The following is a 26616-nucleotide window of genomic DNA, read 5'->3' as shown; positions in this document are numbered from 1 at the left end:
CATCCTGCCATAAGTTAGCTTTTCTTGTGAAAATCAATAGAGCCAAAGGGACATTCTACCTCCAAGCTACACTCCCAGCCCTAATTTTTATTCTTTTTTTTTTTTCTACCTCTGGGCTACATTCCCAGACCTATTTTATATTTTGTTTTGGAAACAGGGTCTCACTAAGTTGCTGAGAGCCTCACTAAGTAGCTAAGGCTGGCTTCGAATCTACATGATCCTCTTGTCTCAGCCTCCCAAGGGCTGAGATTACAAGCATGTGCCACCACGCCCAGCTTTTATTCTTTATTTTGAAGCAGGGTCTAAGATGTGGAGGGCTTCACTATGTAGCTAAGACTGGCTGCAAATCTGTGATACTCCTGTCTCAGCCTCCCTAGTACTAGGATTACAAGTTTGTGCCATGACACCCTTCCATAAGTTAGCTATTCTTGTGAAAATCAATAAAGGAGCCAAACATGGTAGCATACACCTATAATCCCTGTACTTGGGAGACTGAGACAGGATGACCATAGGTTCAAGGACAGCCTCAGCAAGTAATGAGACTCTCATCAACCTAGCAAGACCCTGTTTCAAAATAAAAATAAAATAGGGCTGGGAGTATTGCTCAGAGGTAGAACATGCCAGGGCTCAATCCCCAGTGCCACAAAAACAAATGAAAATCAATATATGCCCTGAGTTCCTATTCTCTAGCCTTAAGTACTGGAGATACAAAAAGCAGTAAAATGGACTCTATCCCAATGGGGTTCAGATCATCTGGGTATGATGGCTCATGCTGATAATCCCAATACTTGGGAGGCTGAGATAGGAGGATTGCAGGTTTCTGGCCAGCCTCAGCTACTCAGTGAGGCCTCTGCAACTAAGTGAGACTGTTTCAAAATAAGGAATAAAAAACAGGGCTGAGGGTGTAGCTTGGAGGTAGAATGTCCCTGGGTTCAATTCCCTAGTACCTAACAAAAAAAAAAAAAATCCAGGTCTGTGTAGTTTGCCTTAACTGCCTGAAGTCCAACAGTCAAATTGTGTGTGTGTGTGTGTGTGTGTGTGTGTGTGTGTGTGTGTGTGTGTGTTACTGAAGATTGAACCCAGGGGTATTCTACCTCCAAGCTATGCCCCAAGCCTTATTTATTTATTTATTTATTTAGAAACAGGGTCTCACTAGGCTGATAAAGAGTCTCACTACTTGCTGAAGCTGTCCTCAAACTGATCATCCCATCTCAGTCTCCCAAATAAGTACTGGGATTACAGGTATGCACCACCACAAGTGAGGGAAAAAAGGCACTTGTACCACGTAAGTCAATCCTACTGAATATTGTAATATCAACAAGAAAACAGGTTTTGGATCTAAAATATATTAAAGATGTACAACATATAACCTTCCTCCACAATGAAACTAGTAAAAATAATGTGTAACTGGTAAAATAATAGATAAAACCTGTACAAGTGCTACTTATGTTACATGCTGTTAAAAAAAAGCCTCCACTGCAAACAGTGTGACCTTTCAAGTGTAACACAAGAGAAAGAAAATATACTTTAAATCTAATTTGCTACCAAAGTGCATGGATGTTTTCTAGAACATTCTAGAACATCCTATTCGATGAATGACAAAGCATTAGCAGCAACTAGATGCAGGATCTCCCTGAACATCGTGTGTGTGTGTGTGTGTGTGTGTGTGTGTGTGTGTGTGTGTGTGTTACTGAGGACTGAACTCATGGGCATTTTACCTCTGGGTTACAACTCCACTGTTTTTTTGTTTTTTTTTTTTTTTTGTAGGTATGGGAATGGAACCCGTGCGCATTCCCACGCCCAGACAACTCCATCTCTTTTTTATTTACTGATTTTTAATTTTGAAACAGTGTCTCTCTAAATTTCTGACTGGCCTGGAACTTTTTTTTTTTTTTTTTTTGTACTGGGCATTGAATCCAGAGGCAATTTATCCCAGAGGTAAACTCTATGCCCTTTTTTTTTTTTTTTTTTTTTTAATTCTGAAACTGGGTCTAAGTTGCTGGGGCTAGCCTTGAGCCTGCAATCCTCCTGACTCAGCTTCCCAAGTACTGGGATTACAGGTGTGCATCACCACACCCAGCTTGATTTCATTTTTAAATGCATATAATTTTTGAAGCCTAGCTAAAGGACATGGTCAAAATGTCTTAAGAAAGCCAGCCATGCTGACCCAGGCCTGTAACCCTAATACTTGGGAGGTTTTTTGTTTGTTTTTGGTGGTACTAGGATTCCTGAAAGCCCTTCTACCTCCGGGCTACACTCCCAGACCTTTTTTTTTTTTTTTTTTAATGAAACAGGGTCTCTTAAGCCAGCACAGGCCTGTGCTGGCTTCAAACCTGCGCAATCCTCCTGTCTCCGCCTCCTAAGCGCGGGGATTACAAGCGCACGCCACCATGCCTGGCCTACTTGGGAGGTTTAGATAGGAGGATTCCAGGTTGGAGGCCAGCCTCATCAACTTAATAAAACCACCAGCAATTTACCAAGACCCTGATTCAAAATAAAAAATTAAACAGAAAGCCAGGAGTAGTGGCACACGCTTGTAATCCCAGCATTCAGGAGACTGAGACAGGAGGATCACGGTTCACAGACAGCCTCAGCTACTTAGTGGGGCCCTCCACAACTTAGTGAGACCCTGTTTCAAAATAAAAAATAAAAATAGGGCAGGGGGTACAGCTCAGAGGTCAAATGCCCCTGGGTTCCATCCCCAGACCCACAAAAAATAAAATAAAAATAAACAAAACAGATATGAGAGTGTGGCTCTGAGGTAGAAGCCCCTAGATTCAATCCCAAGTACCATACACACACACACACACAAAAAAAAAAAGATGATCCAAGCCGGGTATGGTGGTGCACACTTGTAATTCCAGTACGTAGGAGGCTAAAACAGAAAGAAAGCAGGTTTAAGGCCAGCCTCAGCAACTTAGTGATGCCACGGGCAACCTGAGACTCTGTTTCAAAATAAAAGAATAAAATTGGGCTGGAGGTGTAGCTCAGAGGTAGAATGCCCCTGGGTTCCATCCCCAGTACCACAAAAAAAGAAAGAAAAAAAGATGACGTAGAAAAACTGATCCCAAGCCGGGCGTGGTGGCGCACGCTTGTAATCCTCGCACTTGGGAGGCTGAGACAGGAGGATCGCGCAGGTTCCAAACCAGCCTCAGCTACTTGGTGAGGCTCTCAGCAACTTAGTGAGACCCTGTTTCCAAATAAAATATAAAATGGGTCCGGGAGTATAGCCCGAAGGTAGAAAGCCTCTGGGTTCCACCCCCAGTACAACAAAAAAGAAAAAAGAAAAACTGATCCCAGCTTACAGAACATTTTACTGTTTTGAAACATGCATTCCATACCCAATATTTACACTAAATGAACTATTTGGTCATAGATCTTAACTTGTTCTATCTATGACTAAGTACTAAGTGAGGAGAACCTAACATTTTGTAAACCTAAGAAGATCAACATTAAGTTTTAATTGCTCAAAATACAATGAAATGCATTAAAGAGAAATGGTGAATGGATAGAGGGATAGACAGATGGGATAAATGTGATATAACAAGTGTCTAGTTAAATGTTAATTGTAGAATCCAGGTGGTTGGCTTTATAGATGCATGCTGTATTAAAACTGTAATCTGTTTTCAATTTTGCTGGATAATTACATTTTCCTAATGAATTGTCTGAAGAAGTAATACCTGACAATCCTTTAGATATTTGTCACTTAAGCTTTTAAGGTTTTAAACATAGTCTAAAGAAATTCCTAAGTGGTATCTAACATAGGCAATTCAGTTGAGACAAAACTGGATGCAAATCCCAGCTCAAATCTCTAGCCATCTGATTTTGAGTAAATTACTTAACCTCTTCAAGAGTGCATTTCCCCATCCACAAATGGTTCTTACGATAGTTACTGTGAGGTTAAACTCTTTACATGGAGCCCTTCACTCAGTGCCAGGCACATAGTAAAGCGCTCAAGATGTCAGCTGTATCATTATGAGACTGCTAATTTTGTGCAATTATTTGCAATAATAATTGCAATAATTTTGTGCAAAATGAAATTCTCAATTAAGTAGCAATTATATTACCTGGCTGGCTTCACGCCGATTGATCATTTTTTAGCACAATCACAAAAAGGAGGACTCCTGAGAGAAAACTTATTACTTAACACGCTGGGGTTGAGGGGAGTAAAATTAGGGTCTGAAAAAAATGTTGCTCCAGGGATAGTATGCTTCTCCTTCTGAAGAAAATCACGCAAAATTAAAGAAGAAAAAGTTTGCAGGCAAACTTTCAAAGTCATTCAACAACTCCTAGGTAGAATCGGTTTCACCTCTGTAGGCTGGTGGGACATACGTCCTTGTTTTATGGCGAAACTTGTCCCCACTTTTCCACGTCCCTAATGGCAGGTAGAGCAGCTAGACTACGGCATGACATGTGCAGGTGCCAAGATGCATCCCTCAGCTCGCGATGTGCCCAGGACCCCGCTCTCCCCCCAGGTGAGCGCGCCGCCTCGCCGGGGTCTTGCTAACGGTCACGGGGGCAGAGGGAGGGGGCGGGGACAGGACCCGGCCCCCGCGCCGAGGACCCCGCCGGGGCGCCCGCGAGCCCCCGCACCCGGGACTCCCACCAGCTCGGGCCCCGCCTGCCCGCTCCCAGCTGAACTTCAGAGCCCCCGTCCCCGCCCGCGCCGCCGGGGCCCGCGCCCGCCGCCCCGCCCCTCCCCCGCGCCAATCTTTGTCCCACCTGCCCGGCGGCGCGGGCCGCGGGCCGGGACGCGCGGCGCGGCCTCCCCGGCGTGGCCGCCCCCGCCCCGCCCCCGCCGCCGGCTCCGGCCTCCGCTCACCTACCCTCGGTCGGGGGCCGGACTCCACCTCTCTCTCCGCCATGTTGGGCCCCGCTCGGCCCCGCGGCGGCTCCCGGCGCGGCGGCGGCGGCCCCTCCGGCCCGGCCCCCGCCCACACTGCAGACGCGGCCGCCTCGCCGCAGCTGCCCGGCGCGGCCGGCGGGCCGGGAGGCGCGGGGGGCGGAGGCGCGCCGCGAGCGGATCCGGGGTCCCGCGGGTGCGCGTGGGCGGCGGGGCGGCCCGGGCGAGGGGGGCCGGGACTCGGGGGGTTAATGGCCTCCGAGGGGCCCGGGGAGTAGGATTATTTTCTCTCAGAGAAATTCCTCCGCCTGCGGTTTCTTAAAGGGATCACCAAACCAGCCCCTTGCGCGCGCCCCTGACGCGCAGGCGCGCCGCAGGCCCCGCCCCCCTTTCCCACCAAGCCCCCGGTGCTGAGCGTGCGCGGTGAGCGGCCCGGGGTAGGCCAGATCCTGCGAGGCTCTCGGCGGCCAGCGGCTGCTCCCACCACTCAACTATGGCCGCTCCCTTAAAGGGGCCATGACGCAGTGATGGAGAGAGAATGGAAGGAAGTCGTCAAAGGACAAGCTGGAGAATGGGGTGACATGTCAGTGAGGGGGTCCACATCACCCTCCTACACCTGACTGTACCCTTGAAAACAGACAGTGTTGATGGAGTTCTCTCAGTGGACCTCTCAACAGGAAGACTCCCAACCAAGGAGGAAACAGGACAGACTGCTCAAGGAAAACTCCCTGTCCCTGTGACAACTTGATGGGAAGCACAGGGCATAGACTACCCGTGACCAACTCCAGTAGCCTAACCTCAAAACTGATCCTTTGGTGATGTGGAAGACTAAACCAACAACTGGAGAATCATTTCCTCAACAGTAACTTGGCATTACAATAGCCAAATGGAGAAGGATGTCAGGAACCATCTACTCCGATGCCCTCCATGATAAAACTGCAGTCAGCTCATGGGAAATAATTTAACCCAAGATACCTCATGGAACTAGCATCAAGTTTTGAGCCACAGGGCTCCGGGATTTTCAATGCACCAAGTTCTATGCTATTTCAAGAATGTTGTCGTTCTCTTTGGGAAGATGTGTGAATGATTTGCAACTGTTGTGTGAGCATCTTACTGTCTCAGCAAGAAAACAAGAAGTAGATTTAGTTATATCTTGCCCTGAAAGCTAAACTGGATCCTCTACTTGAGAATCGCTGAGGAGAACGAGGACTTGACTCATTCCTCTTCTTTCTACCTCCCCAAGCCTCAGGTGGAGGAAATTTTACCTAATGGCGTTCCTAATGATAGCCTGGGGGAAATGGAAAGGCGACTAGAAAGATTAATAGGAGACCTTGTCATTCATTATCCTAGACCAGACATTCAAATGGAAATGAGCAACTCCTAAATTCAGAAGATATTGAAATGTAACTCTTCTAAGTCATTTTAACTTTCCCCTGTTAATTGTTAGCTTTTTGAACCTAAGAAGTTTGCTAATCTGTCATGCTTTGCTGAAGATTGAAGTGGTTAGAAGATTCCATGCTGGTCCTTATAGGCCTATACATATCTAATGTCGCTCCTGGATAAGAGAAAGGAGAAAAAGACAGAGAAATGCGTTCATTTCAGCCAGAATTTTTAAGAAACGTTAGTCCCATGTCTAAGTTGAGATGGAAATAGAAGAGAACCCAAGAAAAGATAGTTTGGAGTCAGGGATGGTGGTGGACACATGTAACCCCAGTACTTGGGAGGATAAGGCAGGAAGATTGCAGGTTCAAGGCCAGCCTCATCAATATAGGGAAATTCTCAGCAACTTACCAAGACTTTGTTTCAAAATGAAAAGTAAAATAGGGCTGAGAGTGTAACTCAGAGATAGAATGCCCCTGAGTTCAATCCCCATTACCACACACACAAAGAAAAAAGAAAGAAAAAGAAAGGAGAAAAGATTGTTCATTCCGGGTGAATGTAAGCACCTAAATGGTCTAATGCTTTCTGTTTTTTTGGCAGTGAAATACTTCTTATAAAATCTAATTGCTTAAAATGAAACTAAGTTTGAATTGGAAGTGGGGTATGCACAAGCCTGTTCACCCAGCCTCAAATTTACACTCTCCTTCCCCTTCTTTCACATCCCATACCACCATGAAAATTTTGAGGTTTTATAGAACACAGTTTAAAGTGATTGATATAGCCGGGCGTGGTGGCGCACGCTTGTAATCCCCGCGCTTGGGAGGCAGAGACAGGAGGATCGCGCAGGTTCAAAGCCAGCCGCACGCGCTGGCTTAGGAGATCCTGTTTCCAAATAAAAAAAATGTAAAAATAGGTCTGGGAGTGTAGCCCGAAGGTAGAAGGGCTTCCGGTAACCCCAGTACCACCAAAAAAAAATAAATAAAATAAAGTGATTGATATAGTCCAATTCCACTTTTTTTTCTCCCAATGCTGGGGATCAAATTGAGAACCTTATACATAACAGGAAAGTACTCTGCCACTGAGCTATGCCCCTTATCCCAATTATACCTGTTAAAGATAAAGCCATAGTCCCAGGTAACTATGACATATTTGAGAGGTCACACAAAGAATTAGTAACAGCATCAAGATAATAGGCATCTTAACCTTCAGCCTAGGGCTCTCATCTACATCAGGCTGATTCTAGAGGTATTAGCAATGTGTTGGGCCTTAATAGACAGGATTTGTGCGTTCCGGATAATATGCCAGCATGCCAGGAATGTTCAATGCAATCGTCTGTATGGAGAGAAGAAAAATGATAGCATGTAGAAAACAATACAAAGTTAATCATAACTTCAGAGGGGGGTTCATAGTTTAAATGACTAGTTCAAGCTCATTAGGCAGAGAGACCAAGTTGGAATTCAAAAACTTGTTCTTCCTTGATTATCTGAAATATCATAACTAGAGATTGCAAATTGGTGGTCTTGTAGCCAAATCTGTTCAACAGATAAGTTCTTGGCTTATAATGTATGAAGCCATGTTATCTTGGTCACGATATTTTGTAGCCTGTTTTCATCATCTGAAGATGGATTAATGAGAGGGTTAAATTAGTTAACATCTATAAGCCGGATGTGGTGGTGCACACTTGTAATTCCAGCATTCAGGAAGCTGAGACAAGAGGATCACGGTTCACAGACAGCCTCAGCTACTTAGTGAGGAGGCCCTCTGCAACTTAGACCCTTTTTCAAAATAAAGAATAAAAAATAGGGCAGGGGGTGGGAGTGTAGCTCGGAAGTAGAATGCCCCTGGGTTCCATCCCCAGACCCACAAAATAATAAATAAATAAATAAAGTAACATCTATAAATCACTTAGAACATTTCTGGTTCCTAGCACCAAATGGCTATTATTAATAATCCTTTTAAACTTTTTTGAATTACATGACATTTAAAATGGGAAATTTTGCCAGGCATAGTGGCACATACCTATAGACCCAGTAGTTGAAAGATTGAAACAGGAGGATGGCAGGTTTGAGGACAGCCTCAGCAAGTAGCAAAATTTTTTTTTGGTGGTGGTGGTACTGTGGGGTGGAACCCAGGGGCTTTTCTACCTCCCAGCTATACTCCCAGACCTATTTTTTTATACTTTATTTTGGAAACAGGGTCTCACTAAGTTGCTGAGAGCCTCACTAAGTAGCTAAGGCTGGTTTCAAACCTGTGTGATCCTCCTGTCTCAGCATCCCAAGCTTCCAGGCACTTGGAATTACAAGCGTGTGCCACCACGCCCAGCTTCCCAGCCCTATTTTTTATTTATTTTTTATTTTATTATTTTGTGTGTGTGTGTGGTACTGGAAATGGAACCCTTCTACTCCGGGCTACACTCCCAGACCTATTTTATATTTTTATTTGGAAACAGGGTCTTTTAAGCCAGCGAGGCTCCTGTCTCCTGTCTCCCAAGCATGGGGATACAAAGGTGCGCCACCACAACCAGCCTATATTGAAACAGGGTCTCACTGAATTGCAAAGGGCCTCACTAAGTAGAAGCTGAGGCTGTCCATAAACCATGATCCTTCCTGTCTCAGCCTCCCGAATGCTGGGATTACAAATAAAAAGGGGTGAGGGTGTAGCATGAAGGTAGAATGTCTTTGGGTTCATTCTCCAGTACCAAACACAAAAACAACAAAAAATAAATAAAATGGGACACTTCAACTACAAATGAAGTTTCCTGACTTCACAAAAATAAATAACTAGACCACAGTGAGGATAACATTTTGCAACTATCATGCTGATTCATTTTAGTTTTCTTAAGTCATGTTCCATTATGGGCTCTTGTCAGAAGTGTGGCCGAGATTCACTTCCCTAATCAGGAGAGAATAGAATAAGCCCCATGGAGTGAAAAAGAATTTGCTAAATTTTCCTGATTCCATTTAACCTATGAAGTTTAGCTATAGTAAAAATTTCAGAGTTCTCCCACACTCCAGAGGACATACATCTTCCATCTAGGACCGCTAAGCTATGAGACTCTGACACCAAGAAATAAAAGAACTCAGGAATGGTAGTACATGCCTGTAATCCCAGAATTTGGGAAGCTAAGACAAGAGGATCATAGGTTCACAGTCAGCTTCAGCAACTTTCAACAATTTTGGAGACCCTATTTCCAAATTAAAAATAAGAAGGACTGGGGATGTAGCTCAGACGTAAAATGCCCTGGATTCAATCCTCAGCACCACAAAAAAGTAAAATGCAATAAAATAATTTTTAAAAATAGCCAGGTGCACACTTGTAATCCCAGTACTTGGGAGGCTAAGACAGAAGGATCGTGGTTCACAGGCAGCCTCAGCTACTTAGTGAGACCCTGTTTCAAAATAAAGAATAAGGAGCCAGGGGTGGTGGTGCACGCTTGTAATCCCAGCATTTGGGAGGTGAAAACAGGAGGATCTCGGTTCAAGGACAGCCTGAGCTCTTACTTAGTGAGGCCCTTTGCAACTCATTGAGACCCTGTTTCAAAAGAAAGAAAAAAAAAATAGAGTGGGGGTGTAGCTCAGAGGTAGAATACCCCTGGGTTCCATCTCCAGTACTGCAAAAAAAAATTAGAAAGAAAGAAAAGAAAGAAAGAAAGAAAGAAAGAGAGAGAGAGAGAAAGAAAGAAAGAAAGAGAAAGAAAGAAAGAGAGAAAGAAATAGGGCTGAGGGTATAGCTCAGAGATACAATGCTCCTGGGTTCCATTCCCGGTGCCGCAAAATAAATAATAAACTGGGTGCAATGGCTCAGAACTGTAATCCCAGTACGTGGGAGGCCAAGTGGAAGGATCACAGATTCTAGGACAGCAAGCAGTAAACTAGGGAGACTCTGCTTCAAAAAATCAGGGGTGGGGGGGGGACACAAGCGCACGCTTGTAATCCCAGCATTCGGGAGGCCGAGACCAGAGGATCGTGGTTCGCAGACAGCCTCAGCTACTTAGTGAGGCCCTCCTTAACTTAGTGAGACCCTGTTTCAAAATAAAGAATAAAAAAAAAATATAGGGCAGGGGGTGTAGCTTGGAGGTCGAATGCCCCTGAGTTCCATCCCCAGACCCGCAAAAAAAAAAAAAAAGGAGCAGGGGAAGGCTGGGGATATAGCTCAGTGGTAGAAATCCCCCTGGGTTCAACCTCCAGTAACACACACACACACACACACACACACACACACACACACATACACAAAGAAGTTTCACTATGAGCCAGGCATGGTGGCACACGCTTGTAATCCCAGCATTTGGGAGGCTAAGACAGGAAGATCACAGTTCGTGGCCATCCTCAGCTACTTAGTGAGGCCCTTTGCAACTCAGTGAGACCCTGTTTCAAAATAAAGAACAAAAAATAGGACCAGGCGTGGTGGCACAGGCTTGTAATCCCAGCATTCAAGAGGCAGAGTTCTCAGACAGCTTCAGCTACTTAGCGAGGCCCTTCGCAACTCATTGAGACCCTGCTTCAAAACTAAAATGACTAAAAAATAGGGCTAGGGGGTGTAGCTTAGAGGTAGAATGCCCCTGGGTTCCATCCCCAGTACTGAAAAAAAAAAAAAAGTTTCACTAGTACTTGGAGGGGAACATAGCTCAAGGGTTTTTTTTTTTTTCTGTTTGTTTAAGATAGAAATCACTAAATCACATTTAAAAAAATAGTAAAGCATCTCCATATATATTGGAAAGTTCAAGTAGATGACATGGCCTCCAAAATCTCTCCCTCCAAGCTGTCAGCAGCTGTGAAGATGAATCTGCAACTGTAGAAAAACCCAGGAAGTATATGACAAGAGGAGCAGCCCAGATCAAGCCAACTTGAGAAGCCAGTGCCCTATCCAGCATTCAATCCCTGGAAAACACGTTCTTTCGAGCTGTCATAATTATTGGTTCTCTTCTGCTGTAGAGAAAAATATCACTATACTTTTTTTTTTTTTTTTTTTTTGCAGTTCTGGGGATGGAACCCAGGGCCATTCTACGGCCGAACTACACCCCCTGCACCATTTTTTTAAATTTTATTTTGAAACAGGATCTCACTAAATTGTGGAGGGCCTCACTAAGTAGCTGGGGCTATCAGAGAACTGTGATTCTCCAGTCTCAGCCTCCCAAATTCTGGGATTGTAAGCGTGTGCCACCACGCCCAGCTACTATACTTCTATAAACTTTGTTTTTCAACTCCTCCTGGATGAGATAAAATTCACCACTAACGATACTTTAAAGATGAGCACATTTAATACTGATGAGTTAGATATCTTGGAATGTCAGAACATAGCTTGGCAAGAGACAATCATTGTTATAGGCCAACTGAATAATCAGGAAATGTTTTATATCCTAAAATAATGACAGTAATAACAGTAACATTGCTTTAAGTAATACAGAAATTATTTTTCAAAAGGAAAGTCTTGGTGGTGCACACTTGTAATCCCAGCATTCGGGAGGCTGAGACCTGGAGGATCGCGGTTCGCGGACAGCCTCAGCTACTTAGTGAAGCCCTCTGCAACTCAGTGAGACCCAGTTTCAAAATAAAGAATAAAAAATAGGGCAGGGGTGTAGCTCAGAAGTCAAATGCCCCTGGGTTCCATCCCCAGACCTGCAAAAAAAAAAAAAAAAAAAAAAAAAAAAGTAAAGTCTTAGCAAGGCAAAGTGGCATATGTCTACAGTCCCAATACTTGGGAGGCTGAAACAGGAGGATCACAGGTTCAAGGCCAGCCTTAGCAACATACTGAGGTCTTCCGCGACTTAGTGAGACCCTATTTCAAAAAATAAAAAATAAAAAAACTGGGGGTGTAGCTCAGAGAGATAGAATGCCCCTGGCTTAAATCCCTCGTATATCTCTCTCTATCTCTCTCTCTCTCTCTCTCTCTCTCTCTCTCTCTCTCTCTCTCTCTCTCTCACACACACACACACACACACACACACACACACGTACACAAGTACACACACAAAAAAGGGCTGGGGTTAGCTCAGTAATAGAATGCCCCTAGTTTAGATTCTCAATACCCCCACAAAAATAATCATCATCATCATCTAAAATAATTTTTAAATAGTATAGTAAACAGCACATGGTAGATCACACCTATAATCCCAGTACTAGGGTGACTGACACAGGAAGATCCCTGGTTGGAAGCCAGCCTCAGCAATTTAGTGACAGTAACCTAGGGAGACCCTGTTTCAAAATAAATATGGCTGAGGGTATAGCTCAGAAGTAGAATGCCTCTTTGGGGTCAATCCTCAGTAACACACACAGATAATACTAATATTAATAATAATAACAAAATAATAAATAAAATAAAACAGCCAGATATGGTGGTACATGCCTGTAATCCCAAGCATGAGAGAGGCTGAGACAGGAAGATTACAGGTTTGAGGACAGCCTCAGTAACAGAGCAAGACTCCTAATAACCTGGCAACAAAACAAAACATAAAAAGGACTGGGGGTGTAGTTCAGAGGTAGAATGCCTCTCGCTTAAATCCCCAGTAAATCTTAAATCTCACACACACACACACACACACACACACACACACACACGTACTTGCACATGCACACACACACACACACACTCACACACACACACACACACACAGGGCTGCGGGTATAGGTCAGCAATAGACTACCCCTGGGTTATATCCCCAAAACCTTCCAAATAATAATAGTGATGATGATGATGATTATTATTATAATAAGCTAAAATAATTCTTAATAATAAGCCAGGCATGGTGGCTCACACCTATAATTCCAGTACTTGGGGAGACAGGAAGATCACTGGTTGAAAGCTATTCTCAGCCATGTAGTGACACTCTCAGTAACCTAGGAAGACCCTCTTTCAAAACAAATAAGGCTAGCTGGGCGTGGTGGCTCATGCATGTAAACCCAGTACTTGGGAGACTGAGACAGGAGGATCACACAGTTTCCAAGCCAGCCTCAGCTACTTAGTGAGGCTCTCAGCAACTTAGTGAGACTTTGTTTCCAAATAAATATAAAATAGGTCTGGGAGTATAGCCCAGAGGTAGAAAGCCCCTGGGTTCCACCCCCAGTACCACAAAATAGGTAGATAGATAAATAAATAAATTAAAATGCCTCTCTGGTTCTATCCCCAGTAACACACACACACACACACACACACACACACACACACACACACGTAATAATACAGTAATAAATAAAAATAAAAAGAGCCAGGTGTGATGGCGCACACCTGTAATCCCAGTATTTAGGAGGCTGAGACAGGGGGATCACAAGTTTGAAGAAAGCTTCAGCAATCTAGTGAGGCTCTCAGCAACTTAGCGAGACCCTGTTTCCAAAAAAATAATAAACTGGGTGTGGGTGCATGCTTGTAATCCCAGCACTTGGGAGGTTGAGACACGAAGATTGCACAGGTTCCAAGCCAGTAGCCAGAGCTACTTAGTGATGCTCTCAGCAACTTAGTGAGACCCTGTTTCCAAATAAAATATAAAATAAGCCTGGGAGTATAGCCCCAAGGTAGAAAAGCCCCTGGGTTCCACCCCCAGTACCACAAAAAAATAAAATAATAATAATAATAAAATAGGACTAGAGGTGTATCCCAGAGGTAGAAAGCCCCTGGTTTCATCGCCAATACCACAAAATTAAGAAATAAATAAACAAAAAGGACTGAGGGTATAGCTCAGTCGTTTACTGTCCCTGGCCTCAATCTCCAGTACCAAACAAACAAACAAAAAAAAGATCTAATTAAAAATTCCAAGCCAGGCGTGGTGGCACACGATTGTAATCCCAGCATTCCTCAGCTACCTAGTGAGGCTCTCTGCAACTCAGTGAGACCCTGTCTCAAAATATAGAATAAAAAATAGGGCAGGGGATGTTACTCACAAGGTACTCTTACACTCATATCCATCTTGCCTGTTACATGGAGAACATGATATTTTACAGGAGAGAAAACAGACGCTCAGGGGTTAAGAAGCCAGCACTAGGCCACACAGCTAATAAGAAGAGGAGCTGGACAGATCTTTAGGCTGATTGATTCCAAGTTTAGACGAAGTCACCTTGGGATCCAGTGAGTGTGGGAAGAAAACAGAAAGGTGTTAAAACACCACAGAACACAGGCAAGGAGGCACATGTGTGAGTGTGTGTGTGTGTGTGTGTGTGCATGTGTGTGTGTGTAGGAGAGATGCTTGGGCAAAAACCAGGAATATTCTACTTTCCAGGTGTACCCCCAGCTCTTTTGTTAATTTTTGTTTTGAAACAGGGTATCCCTACATGGCTGAGGCTGGCCTTGAACCTGGGATCCTCCTGTCTCAGCCTCCTAATTACAAGCAAGATACACCACCATGCCCAGCTTTTACTTTTTTTTTTCTTTTCTTTTCATTTTTTTGTGGTCCTGTGGGTAGAATCCGGGGGCTTTTCTACCTCCAGGTTATACTCTCAGACCTATTTTTTATACTTTATTTGGAAACAGGGTTTCATTAAGTTGCTGAGAGGCTCACTAAGTAGCTGAGGCTGGTTGCGATCCTCCTGTCTCAGCCTCCCAAGAGCTGGAATTACAAGTGTGCATGCACAGCCACCACGCCCGGCTCTTACTTTTTATTTTGAAACAGGATCTCATTCTCACTAGGTTAACGAGTCTCCTTACTTGCTGAGGTTGTCCTTGAACTTAAGATCCTTCTGTATCAGCCTCCCAAGTACTGGGCTTACAGGACTGCACCCCCACACACTGTTAATATACAGTATTTTTGACGGGTTCTATTGTGTGGGTACACTATATATAATATATATTTAGCCGGGCGTGGTGGCGCACACTTGTAATTCCCGTGCTTGGGAGGCAGAGACAGGAGGATTGTGCAGGTTCGATGCCAGCCGCGCGCGCTGGCTTAGGAGACCCTGTTTCCAAATAAAAATATAAAATAGATCTGGGAGTGTAGCCCGGAGGTAGAAGGGCTTCCAGAAACCCCAGTACCACCAAAAAAAATATATATATATATATATGTATGTGTGTGTGTGTATATATATATATATGTATATATACATATATATGTATATATATGTATATATATACATATATATACATATATATACATATATATACATACATATATACATATATATACATATATATACACATACATATATATATATGTATGTATATATATATATATATATATATATATATATATATATATATTGGGGATGGAACCCAGGGGCATTCGACCTCTGAGCTATACCCCCTGCCCTATTTTTTACTCTTTATTTTAAAACCGGGTCTCACTGAGTTAAAAAGGGCCTCACTAAGTAGCTGAAGCTGTCCGCGAATCACGATCCTCTGGTCTCAGCCTCCTGAATACTGGGATTACAAACTGGGATTACAAGCATGCACCACCACGCCCAGTTTACACTATATTTTTTAACTATTCTCCTTGTATTGAATATTTTGATGGTTACCAATTTCTTGCAGTTATAAGCAACATTACAATAAATATCCTTATACACACATCTCTGCAATTATCTTAACTATTTTATTAGAAGAAGAGACTGGCTGGGTGTGAAGTGCATGCTTGTAATTCCAGTTCTGGGGAGGCTGAGATTTAGGATAACAGGTTCAAGGCCACTCTTGGCTACATAGTGAGGCCCTCCATAAATTAGTGAGAACCTTTGTATTTATTCAATATAAAGAATAAAAAATAGGGCTGGAGGTATAGCTTGGAGGTGGAATGGCCCTGGCTTCAATCCTCAGTGCCACACACACACAAAAGCATTCATGCTGTCAGACTGCCCTCCAAAATGATACAACTGACACTCGCCAACACTGTTTACTCATGCTCCCATCACTGGGTACAAAACCAAAGCCCCAAATGTTTTGAGGCGTTGGAGCATTAAAGTATCTCATTACTATACAATCTGTGAGTGTGCCCCATTTCTCAAAATATTCTCTTCTCTTAGTTTTGCTCGCTGCAATACCTGAGATTAAACCCAGCTACAGACCTACTCTTAGGACTGAAACAAAAGAGAGGATGTACTGGAGATATACTGCTCTATATAGGCTACCCCCCCCCTTTTTTTTTTTGACGGGTCTCCATACACTACTGAGGCTGGCCTCCAACCTCTGATCCTGTCTCAGCCTTCGACATACTGGGATTATGGGCGTGTGTTATTGCTCCCTGCTTGCATGTTTTCTTTTCTTTTCTTTTTATTTTTTTATTATTTTTTTTTTTGATACTGGGGATGGAACCCAGGAGCATTCTACTTCTGAGCTATATTCCCAGCCCGATTTTTTTTTCTTTATTTTTTATTTTGAAACAGGGTTTAGCCGGGCGTGGTGGCGCACGCTTGTAATCCCTGAGCTTGGGAAGCTGAGACAGGAGGATCGCATGGGTTTGAAGCCAGCCTCAGCTACTTAGTGAGGCTTTCAGCAACTTAGTGAGATCCTGTTTCCAAATAAAATATAAAAAAGGTCTGGGAGTATAGCCCGGAGATAGAAAGCCTCAGGTTCCACTCCCAGTACCACCAAAAAAAAAAGAAAAGAAAAAAAAGAAACAGAGTTTCACTGAGTTGCAAAGGGCATCATTAAGTAGCTGAAGCTGGCTGCGAACTGTGATCTTCCTATTTCAGACTCCCAAATGCTGGGATTTCAAGCATGCACCCAGCTCTGCTCACATGTTTTTTGTTTTGTTTTGTTTTGTTTTGTTTTAGTGGTACTGGGGTTCCTGGAAACCCTTCTACCTCCGGGCTACACTCACAGACACCTATTTTTTTATATTTTTATTTTGAAACAGGGTCTCTTAAACCAACACAGCTGGCTTCGAACCTGCGCGATCCTCCTGTCTCCGCCTCCCAAGCATGGGGATTACAAGCGTGCGCCACCATGCCTGGCCTGCTCACATGTTTTCTGAAATTATCGTCTGTAGTTTCAAAGCTCAGCTCACCAATGAATGGGTCCCTCATGCTTTGGTTCTGGTGGGTCGCAGAGTTCCTCCTGACCCCTGTCTTCCCCACACCTCCCATTTTACCTTAGTTTGAGACAGACTGTGCTCCTCGTCCTCCTAAAATGTTCAACTGGAGTTCCATCTGGGACCTAGAGGATGAGGCCGGCCTAGATATACTTAATCTCTCTTCGCACATGACTTAACTTCAGCCAATGAGACAGTAGTTATGTTGATGCATCCTGTCCAGGAAAACTGCAAAAGCCTTTTCACATCCTCTTTGGGTTTTTTGTTTTTGTTGCTTATTTTACTTTATTTTATTTATTATTATTATTATTATTATTATTATTATTATTATTTATTTGCAGCACTGGGAATTGAACACAGGGGCTCACTAATTTGCAGAGTCTTAGTAAGTGGCTGAGGCTGCCTCAAACCTGTGATCCTCCTGTCTCAACCTCTCATGTTTTTTTAAGTGTGTGTGTGTGTGTGTGTGTGTGTGTGTTACTGAGGAGTGAACCTGAAGGCAACCTACCTCTGAGATACAATCCCTGCCATCATCATCATCATCATTATTATTATTTATTATTATTATTATTTGTGGGTCTGGGGATGGAACCCAGGGGTATTTGACCTCCGAGCTACACTCCCTGCCCTATTTTTTTTTTTTTTTTTTTTGGTGGTACTGGGGATGGAACCCTTCTACCTCCAGGTTATACTCCCAGACCTATTTTATATTTTTATTTGGAAACAGGGTCTCTTAAGCCAGCGAGGCTGGCTTCGAACCTGTGTGGTCCTTTTGTCTCCGCCTCCCAAGCCCAGGGATTATAAGAGTGTGCCACCATGCCCGGCTTGTAGTCTTTATTTTGAAACAGGGTCTCACTAAGTTGCAGATACTACTGTCTCAGCCTTCTGAATGCAGAGATTACAAGCGTGCTCCACCATGCCCGGTTTCATTATTATTATTGTTTATTATTATTATTATTATTATTATTATTATTATTATACTGGGGATGGAACCCAGTGAATTCTACCTCCAAGCTACAACCCCAGCCCGATTTTTTATTCTTTATTTTGAAACAGGGTCTCACTGAGTTGCAAAGGGCCTCACTAAGTAGCTGAGGCTATCCACAAACTGTGATCCTCCTGTCTCAGCCTCCCAAATGCTGGGAGTACAGACTGGAGATTGAATCCAGGGGCACTCTACCTCCCAGCTACACCCATAGCTTTGTTTGTTTGTTTGTTTGTTTGTTTGCAGTACTGGAGATGGAACCCAGGGGCATTCTACCTCTGAACTACACCCCCAGCCTGTTTTTTATTTTTTATTTTGAAACAGGGTCTCACTAAGTTGAAGAGAGTCTCACTAAGTAGCTGAGGCTGGCCATGAAGCTACTATTCTCCTGTCTCAGTCAGTCTCCCAAGTACTGGGATTACAAGCGCATACCACCATGCCCAGCACCCTTAGCTGTATTTTCTTTTTATTTTGAAACAGGGTCTTGCTAGGTGGCTGAGAGTCTCATGACTTGCTGAGGATGTCCTCAAACCTCTGATACTCCTTTCTTAGCCTCCAAAGTACTGATATTACAGGTATGTGTCACCGTACTTGGCATTATTTTTTTATTTAAAAACAGTACCTTGAAGCCTGGCGTGGTGGCGCACGCCTGTAATCCCCGCGCTTGGGAGGCAGAGAAAGGAGGATCAAAGCCAGCCGCGCTGGTTTAAGAGACCCTGTTTCCAAATAAAAATATAAAATAGGTCTGGGAGTATAGCCCGGAGGTAGAAGGGCTTCCAGGAACCCCAGTACCATCAAAAAAACAAAAAACAAAAAACAAAACAAAACAAAAAACCAGTACCTTGAGTCAGGTGTGGTGGCGCAAGTTTGCAATCCCAGTATTTGGGAAGCTGAGACAGGAGGATCACAGTTTGTGGACAGCCTCAGCTACTTACGCCCTTTGCAAATCAGTGAGACCCTGTTTCAAATAAAGGATAAAAAATAGGGCTGGGGGTGGTAGCTTGGAGGTAGAATGCCCCTGGGTTCCACCCCCAGAACCGAAAAAAAAAACAAAAAAAGAAAAAGGAAACAGGATCTTACTAAGTTATAGAGGACCTTGTTAAGTTTCTGAGGACCTTGTTAAGTTTCTGAGGCAGGCTGTGATCCCTGTGAACCTCCTGTCTCAATCTCCAAGTACTGAGATTATAAAATATGGCTGGGGGTATAGCTCTGAGGTAGAATTCCCCTGGGTTCCATCTCCAGCACTGAAAAAAAAAAAAAGTATTGAGATTATAGGTATGCGCCATCACACATGGCTCTTACACTTCTTTTTTTTTTTTTTTTTTTTTTAATTTTTTTAGCCAGCCAGGTGTGGTGGCACACACTTGTAATCCCCGCGCTTGGGAGGCAGAGACAGGAGGATCGTGCTGGTTCGGAGCCAGCCTTGCTGGCTTAAGAGACCCTGTTTCCACATAAAAAAGTTAAAAAATAGGTCTGGGAGTGTAGCCCGTGGGAGTTTATCCCGGAGGTAGAAGGGCTTCCAGGAACCCCAGTACCCCCCCCACACACACACACACACAAAGAAAAAAAGTTTTTAGCCAGGCGTGGTGGTGCATACTTGTAATCCCTGGGCTTGGGAGGCTGAGACAGGCGGATCGCGCAGGTTCAAAGCCAGACTCAGCTACTTAGTGAGGCCCTCAGCAACTTAGTTAGACCCTGTTACCAAATAAAATATAAAAATAGGTCTAGGAGTAATAGCCTGGAGGTAGGAAGCTTCTGGGTTTCACCCCAGTACCCCCCCAAAAAAAATTTTTTTTTAGCCAGGCGTGGTGGTGCATGCTTGTAATCCCAGCATTTGGGAGGCTGAGACAGGAGGATCGCACAGTTTCAAAGCCAGCCTCAGCCTCTTACTGAGGCTCTCAGCAACTTAGTGAAACCCTGTTTCCAAAAAGTATAAAAAATTAGATCTGGGAGTATAGCCCAGAGGTAGAAAAAACCCTGGGTTCTACCCCCAGTACCACCAAAAAAATAAAAAAATAAGGAGAGACTGAGGGAAGATAGGGGCCGTAGCAACAATAGCTGGCAGCAGCCAAATAAGACAGGTATTCCTCTGAGAAACCCTGGACATCCGATTTTGGTTTAATATCTGCTTGGGACAATATATACAGACATTTATAGCCATGACTTCCTGACTAAAATATAAGAAAGAAGAGATGGACCAAGATGGTGGAGAAGGTGGCGGCAGCGGCGGCCAGTATTTGGGAGAGGTAGATAAAACCAATCCAACCCGCCTTGAACTGTTGGAGAAATCTCCCCCAAAAAGACTGCTCCTGCCCCACATGCTCAGGAATTCTGGACAACATACTATGTAAGAAAAATGCTTGGGAGGAGGGCCAAGATGGCAGTGGTGGCAGTGGCCAGTATCTGGGAGAGGCAGGTAGATTCATTCTAATCTACCCTGAACTTTTGAGGAAATCTCCCTGAAAGTAGACTGCACCTGCCCCACATGCTCAGGAGCTCTGGACAACATACTATGTAAGAAAAAGTCCCACATAGTCGGGTCAGCCGGCACTGAGTGTCCTGGGGCCAAGGGCGCTCCACCTACGGCCACACTCCTCTGTGCAGCTCTGGGACTGGGTGAGCTCGGAGCAGCAGAACCTGCTCTCCGTGGTGAAGCTGTGGGCCTCTGCTCTTGGTGGGGAGATAAAACACATTGCTACTAAGTACTTGAACCCCATCTCCTGCAAAAGAAATGTACTGTTTTCGTTTATTAAAAAATATTGAAGAGAGAGGAAGATGGCGGCGGCTGCGGTTGCAGCTGCAGCAGCGACCATGGCCGCAGGGGTAATGGTTAACAGAGGCCAAATAGGATATGCATCCACCTGAGAAACCCTGGACAACAGATTTTGATTTAATAGCTGATTGGGACAACACACAGAAACATTTCCAGTCATGACTTCCTATCTAAAATATAGGAGAGAGAGTGGAAAATGGTGGAATTAGAGGCAAGACGGCAGCATGGCGCCCGCCACTGAAAGAAAAGTGATATTTGGAGGGATATCCCAGAAGAGATCAGAAAGCAGACTGCTCTTGCCACACATGCACAGGAATACTTAACAACATACTCTAGGAGAGACCAAGAAGACGACGGCGGCATGGAGGCCAGTATTCAGGAGAGGCGGACAGATCCAACCAAATCCACTTTGAACTTTTGAAGAAATCTCTCCAACAGTACACTGTTCCTGCCCCACATGCTCAGGAACTCTGAATAACATACTATGTAAGAAAAAGTTTTGCGGAGACAGACCAACATGGCGGTAGCAGCAGTGGCCAGTATTCGGGAGAGGCAGACAGATCCAATCCAATCCACCTTGAATTTTTGAAAATATCTCCCTAAAAGTAGACTGTTCTTGTAGCACATGTGCAGGAATTCTGGACAACATACTATGTAAGAAAAATGTCCGGGGCAAGTCAGAGGGAGCCCTGTTCATATGCTGGGCTGATTCACTGCACTGGGTGTCCCGGGAGACCTCAGTTCATGGCCGCTGCACTCCTCTGCGCTGTTCTGGGGGTCAGGGTGTGCTTGGAGCAGCAGATCCCACTCTCCATGGTGAGGCTGTGAGCCTCCGCTTTCAGTGGGGAGATAAAATCCATTGCTGCTAGGGAATTGGGATCTCAGCTTCTGCAAATGACACGTGCTATTTTCTCCTACTAATATATATATGGAGGAAAAAATGGGAACCTCTGTAAACATCATGCCCACAGTGACAGGAATCATAGCCAGCCATGGTGAGACCAGGTCTGGAGCCTGCGGGCTGGGCCCGGAGCCTGCCGCATGGAAAGGCCTGGTCTGGAGCCAGTGAGGCCAGGCCCAGAGCCTATTGCGTGGCAGGCCTGAAACTAGGGCCTGCTTCACAGCAAAGGGCCAGCGGGTTTCAACTGTGTGGCCAGGAAGCAATAGAAGCTGCCCTTTCTTCACCTAATCTCTCAGCAGATTTCTAGATCCAAGTGACCTCTATTTAAAAAAATATTGGAGCCGGGCGTGGTGGCGCACACTTATAATCCCAGCATTCGGGAAGCTGAGACCTGGAGGATCACGGTTCGCAGACAGCCTCAGCTACCTAGTGAGGCCCTCTGCAACTCAGTGAGACCCGGTTTCAAAATAAAGAATAAAAAATAGGGCAGGGGGTATAGCTCAGAGGTCAAATGCCCCTGGGTTCCACCCCTAGACACACACACACACACACACACACACACACACACACAAATATATATATACACATTGGTTGTGAGTGGATCATCCTGTCAAAGTTACTCACCTTCTGGCTTTCAGGTTTTCAGGAAGTGGGAATAAATGTGGAGAAAGAGAAGCTCTAATGCATTGTTGGTGGGATTGCAAGTTGATGCAACCACTTTGGAGAACAGTATAGAAGATCCTCAGAAGAAGGAAAGGAACTTACCATATGATCCAGCAATACCACCTCTGGGTATCTACCAAAAAGATTGAAAACCAAAATACCAAACTAATGTGTGAACAACCATGTTCATAGCTGCACAGTTCACCATTGCCAAACTGTGGAATCAGCCAAGATGTCCTTCAACGGATGAGTGGGTTTCAAAACTATGGGCTATGTACACAATGAAATTTCGCTCAGCCATAAGGGAGAACAAAATTATGGCATTTACAGTGAAATGTCACAAAAAAATAAGAAATCAGATGCTTTTCTTAATGTGTAAAATATTGGGGAGAAATGGGTAACAGGAGGAACTCTAGATGAAGAAGGGACCCTAAAGAGGAGCAATTAAGGTGACATATCTGAGAGGATAAGGGGAACTTTTTAAAGCACATGATGTACTTAAACATATCAAAGTCAATCAGGAAGCCGGGCGTTGTGGCACACGCTTGTAATCCCAGCATTTGGGAGGCTGAGATTGGAGGATCACAGTTTGCGGACAGCCTCAGCTAGTTAGTGAGGCCCTCTGCAACTCAGTGAGACCTGGCTTCAAAATAAAGAATAAAAATATGGCAGGGGGTGTAGCTTGGAGGTTGAATGCCCCTGGGTTCCATCTCCAGACCTGCAAATAAATAAATAAATAAATAAAATAAAGTAAAAATAAAAGGTCATACAAAGTCAATCAGGAAAACAAGAATGGGTAGAAGGAAGTGGGAGGGAAGGGTTAGGGATTGGGTAGGGAATAATTGGGTGATGTGTGCATGTATATCTCCACAAGTGTTTTATTCCATTGAGATGTATGATTACAATGCACCAATACAAATTTATTTTTAAAAATAAATAAAAATAGGGCAGGGGGTGTGGCTCAGAGGTCGAATGCCCCTGGGTCCCATCCTCAGACCTCCCCCAAAATTTTATATCCAGGCGTGGTGGCGCATGCTTGTAATCCCAGCGTTTGGGAGGCTGAGACAGGAGGATCGTGCAGGTTTGAAGCCAGCCTCAGCTACTTAGTGAGGCTCTCAGCAACTTAGTGAGACGTTGTTTCCAAATAAAGTATAAAGTAGGTCTGAGATTAAAGTCCAGAGGTAGAAAAGCCCTTGGGTTCCACCCCTGGTACCACACACAAATTAAATAAATAAATAATAAATAAATAAATAATATAAATTTGACTTGGGGTGTAGCTCGGAGATCGAATGCCCCTGGGTTCCATCCCCAGATCTGCAAAAATAAATAAATAAATAAAAATTATATGCTAGAGATTGAACCCAGGTTCAGTCTACCTCTGAGCTACACCCTAAGCCCTTTTATTTCTTATTTTGAAGCAGGACCTCATTAAGTTACTGAGGGCCTCATTAAATTGCTAAAATAGGCTTTGAACTTCTAGAGCTTCTTTCTCAGCCTCCTAAGTACATGGATTACACATGTGCACCACCTCGCCTGGTTCATCAGAATTTATTCCAGCTAGCTCAGTCCAACCACTGGCTTTGTGACTATTTGCAGAAGATAGCCTTGAGCAAAGACCACTGAAGCAAGATTGGCTCCAAGCCCAGTTGGAGAAAAGGACAGAAAGTGGATTTATTGTGAAGCTAATGAAACTTAGCTTTCAAGACCTCCCTCTGAAGGATGATGTGGTGGCACACACTTGTAATCCCAGCATTTGGGAGGCTGAGACAAGAGGATCCAGGTTTGCAGACAGCCTCAGCTACTTAGTGAGGCCATTTGCAAGGCAGTGAGATCTTGTTTCAAAGTAAAGAATAATAAAAGAAAAATGGGCTTGGGGTGTAGCTTGGAGATAGAATGCCCCGGGGTTCCGTCCCTAGTACTGCAGGAAAAAAAAAAAAAAAAAAAAGATAAAAAGACCTCCATCTGTGGGAGCCTGTGTAGGGGATGAAGTTACTGAGAAGTATAGCCTATTCTAGACAATGGAAGAAAGAGGTTTGCGATCCAGAAACATTTCTGTATAAGCATTTCTGAAAAACAATTGCCTAAAGGCTTTAGAAAAGAGCCAGGCATGGTGGTGCATGCCTGTAACCCCCCCTCCCACATGCACGCGCACACACACAGAGATCTGGCTTATCCCGATAGCAGGGAAGAAATGGTTCTCCTGCCTCTGCATCTTTTTCCAGCATCTTTACAGTGTAGTTCCAGCTTATTGCAACAACCTCTCTCTCTGGGAACAAGTTCATTTGGTTTAGCAAGCATTCAAATAGTTTCTCAAAGTGATTTCTTCTTGATCATTACTTGAAAATATTTCTCCCCGTGGTTCTTTTCCTTTCCTTCTAACACATTTCTTTTTCTTTTCTTTCTTTCTTTTTCCTTTTTTTTTTTTTTTTTTTTTTTTTTTTTGGTGTTGGGGATTGAACCCAGGGGCACTCTACCTCCAAGCTACACACCCAACACCATTTTTTTTTTTTTTTTTTGGTGGTGGTACTGGGGTTCCTGGAAGCCCTTCTACCTCCGGGCTACACTCCCAGACCTATTTTTTAAATTTTCATTTTGGAAACAGGGTCTCCTAAACCAGCGCGCGCGGCTGGCTTCGAACCTGCGCGATCCTCCTGTCTCTGCCTCCCAAGCGCGGGGATTACAAGCGTGCGCCACCACGCCCGGCTCCATTTTTTTACGCTTTATTTTGAAAGAGGGTTTCACTAAGTTGTGGAGGGCCTCACTAAGTAGCTGGGGCTGGCCACAAACTCGAGATCCTCCTGTCTCAGCCTCCCGAGTACTGGGATTACAAGTGTGTACCACCATGACCAGCTTCCTTCTTTTTTTTTTTTTTTTTTGCGGTACTGGGGATGGAACCCAGGGGCATTCTACCTCTGAGCTATACCCCCAGCCCTATTTTTATTCTTTATTTTGAAACAGGATCTCACTGAGTTGCAGAGGGCCTCACAAAGTAACTGCTGAAGCTGTCCACGAACCGCGATCCTCTCTGAATGCTAAGACTACAAGCGTGTGTCACCATGCCCGGCTGCTCCTTCTAACACATTTCAACACTTTTCAAACACATTTCAAAACATTCTAACACATTTCAAAAGCAATGTGGTAAGCCAGGTGTGGTGGCACACACAGTTTATCCTTCCTTCCAGCTAATCTTTCTTTTTTCCTCTTTTCTTTCTCTCTCTCTCTCTCTCTCTCTCTCTCTCTCTCTCTCTCTCTCTCTCTCTCTCCTTGCCACTGTTATTCTTGAAGCTGCCATCTTTCTGTCTCAGCCTTCCCAGTGCTAGGATTACAGGTGTATGCCACCACTCCAGGCTGGTTTCAAACTTTCAATTCTACTTCAGCCTCCTATGTAACTGGAATTACAGGTATGCACCACCACTATGCCCCAGCAAGTGTGTGTGTGTGTGTGTGTGTGTGTGTGTGTGTGTGTGTGTGTGTGTGTTACTCGGGATTGAACCCAGAGTTTTCTACCTCTGACCTATGCCCCAATCCTTTGTATTTCTTACTTTGAGGCAGTCTTGTTAAGTTGTCTACCCTGGCTTCAAACTCGTGATCCTCCTTCTTCAGCCTCCTAAGTAGCTGGGAAAACATAAAGGTGTACACCACTCTGTCTAAGCAGGGTGTCTTTAGAAGGAAAGATCCTGCTGGGCATGGTGGTACATCCTGCAATCCCAGTAGTTAGGCAGCTGAAATAGGATAATCACAGGTTCAAGGCCATCCTCAGCAATTTAGAGAGACACTTAGCAAAATCCTGATTCAAAATAAAAATAATATGGGCTGAGAATGCAGCCCCCAGGTTCACTTTCTAGTACCAAAAAATAAAAAATAAAAGAAGAAAAATTCATTCATGTAGATGTGATTGATGCTCAGCTCTAGAATGCCCACATAAGGCATGCACCCATGAAGCTTCCATAGTACTGTGGAAGCCACTTGTTAAGGAAAACAGAACTGCAAGAGTAAAGGAGCCTGACTCTCTTGCCAAACTTGAAGCAGATTTTCCTGTTATCCCTGGACTGCTTCATCTAGACCAGTTTGAGAGAAAGTCCTCCTCCTCCTCCTCTTCCTCCTCCTCCTCCTCTTCCTCCTCCTC

General features: G+C 44.2%; 1 protein-coding gene across 3 annotated transcripts in view; it reads right to left on the bottom strand.

The window, feature by feature from the left end:
* The window catches only part of ZMYM4 (zinc finger MYM-type containing 4), a gene marked incomplete at both ends in the record, with an annotated part of 171371 nt that extends 166506 nt beyond the window's left edge, over window positions 1-4865 (bottom strand). For all 3 annotated transcript variants that reach the window (XM_080691095.1, XM_080691096.1, XM_080691097.1), the window contains one exon: window positions 4827-4865. In XM_080691095.1, the coding sequence (XP_080547221.1) occupies window positions 4827-4865 (39 nt within the window). The remainder of the gene's footprint in view (window positions 1-4826) is intronic.
* Window positions 4866-26616: the final 21751 nt, after the last annotated feature.

The sequence above is a fragment of the Muscardinus avellanarius genome, assembly GCF_963383645.1.
Source record: "Muscardinus avellanarius genome assembly, chromosome: 3".
Classification (NCBI taxonomy): domain Eukaryota; kingdom Metazoa; phylum Chordata; class Mammalia; order Rodentia; family Gliridae; genus Muscardinus; species Muscardinus avellanarius.
This window is presented reverse-complemented; position numbering and strand designations above follow the sequence as displayed.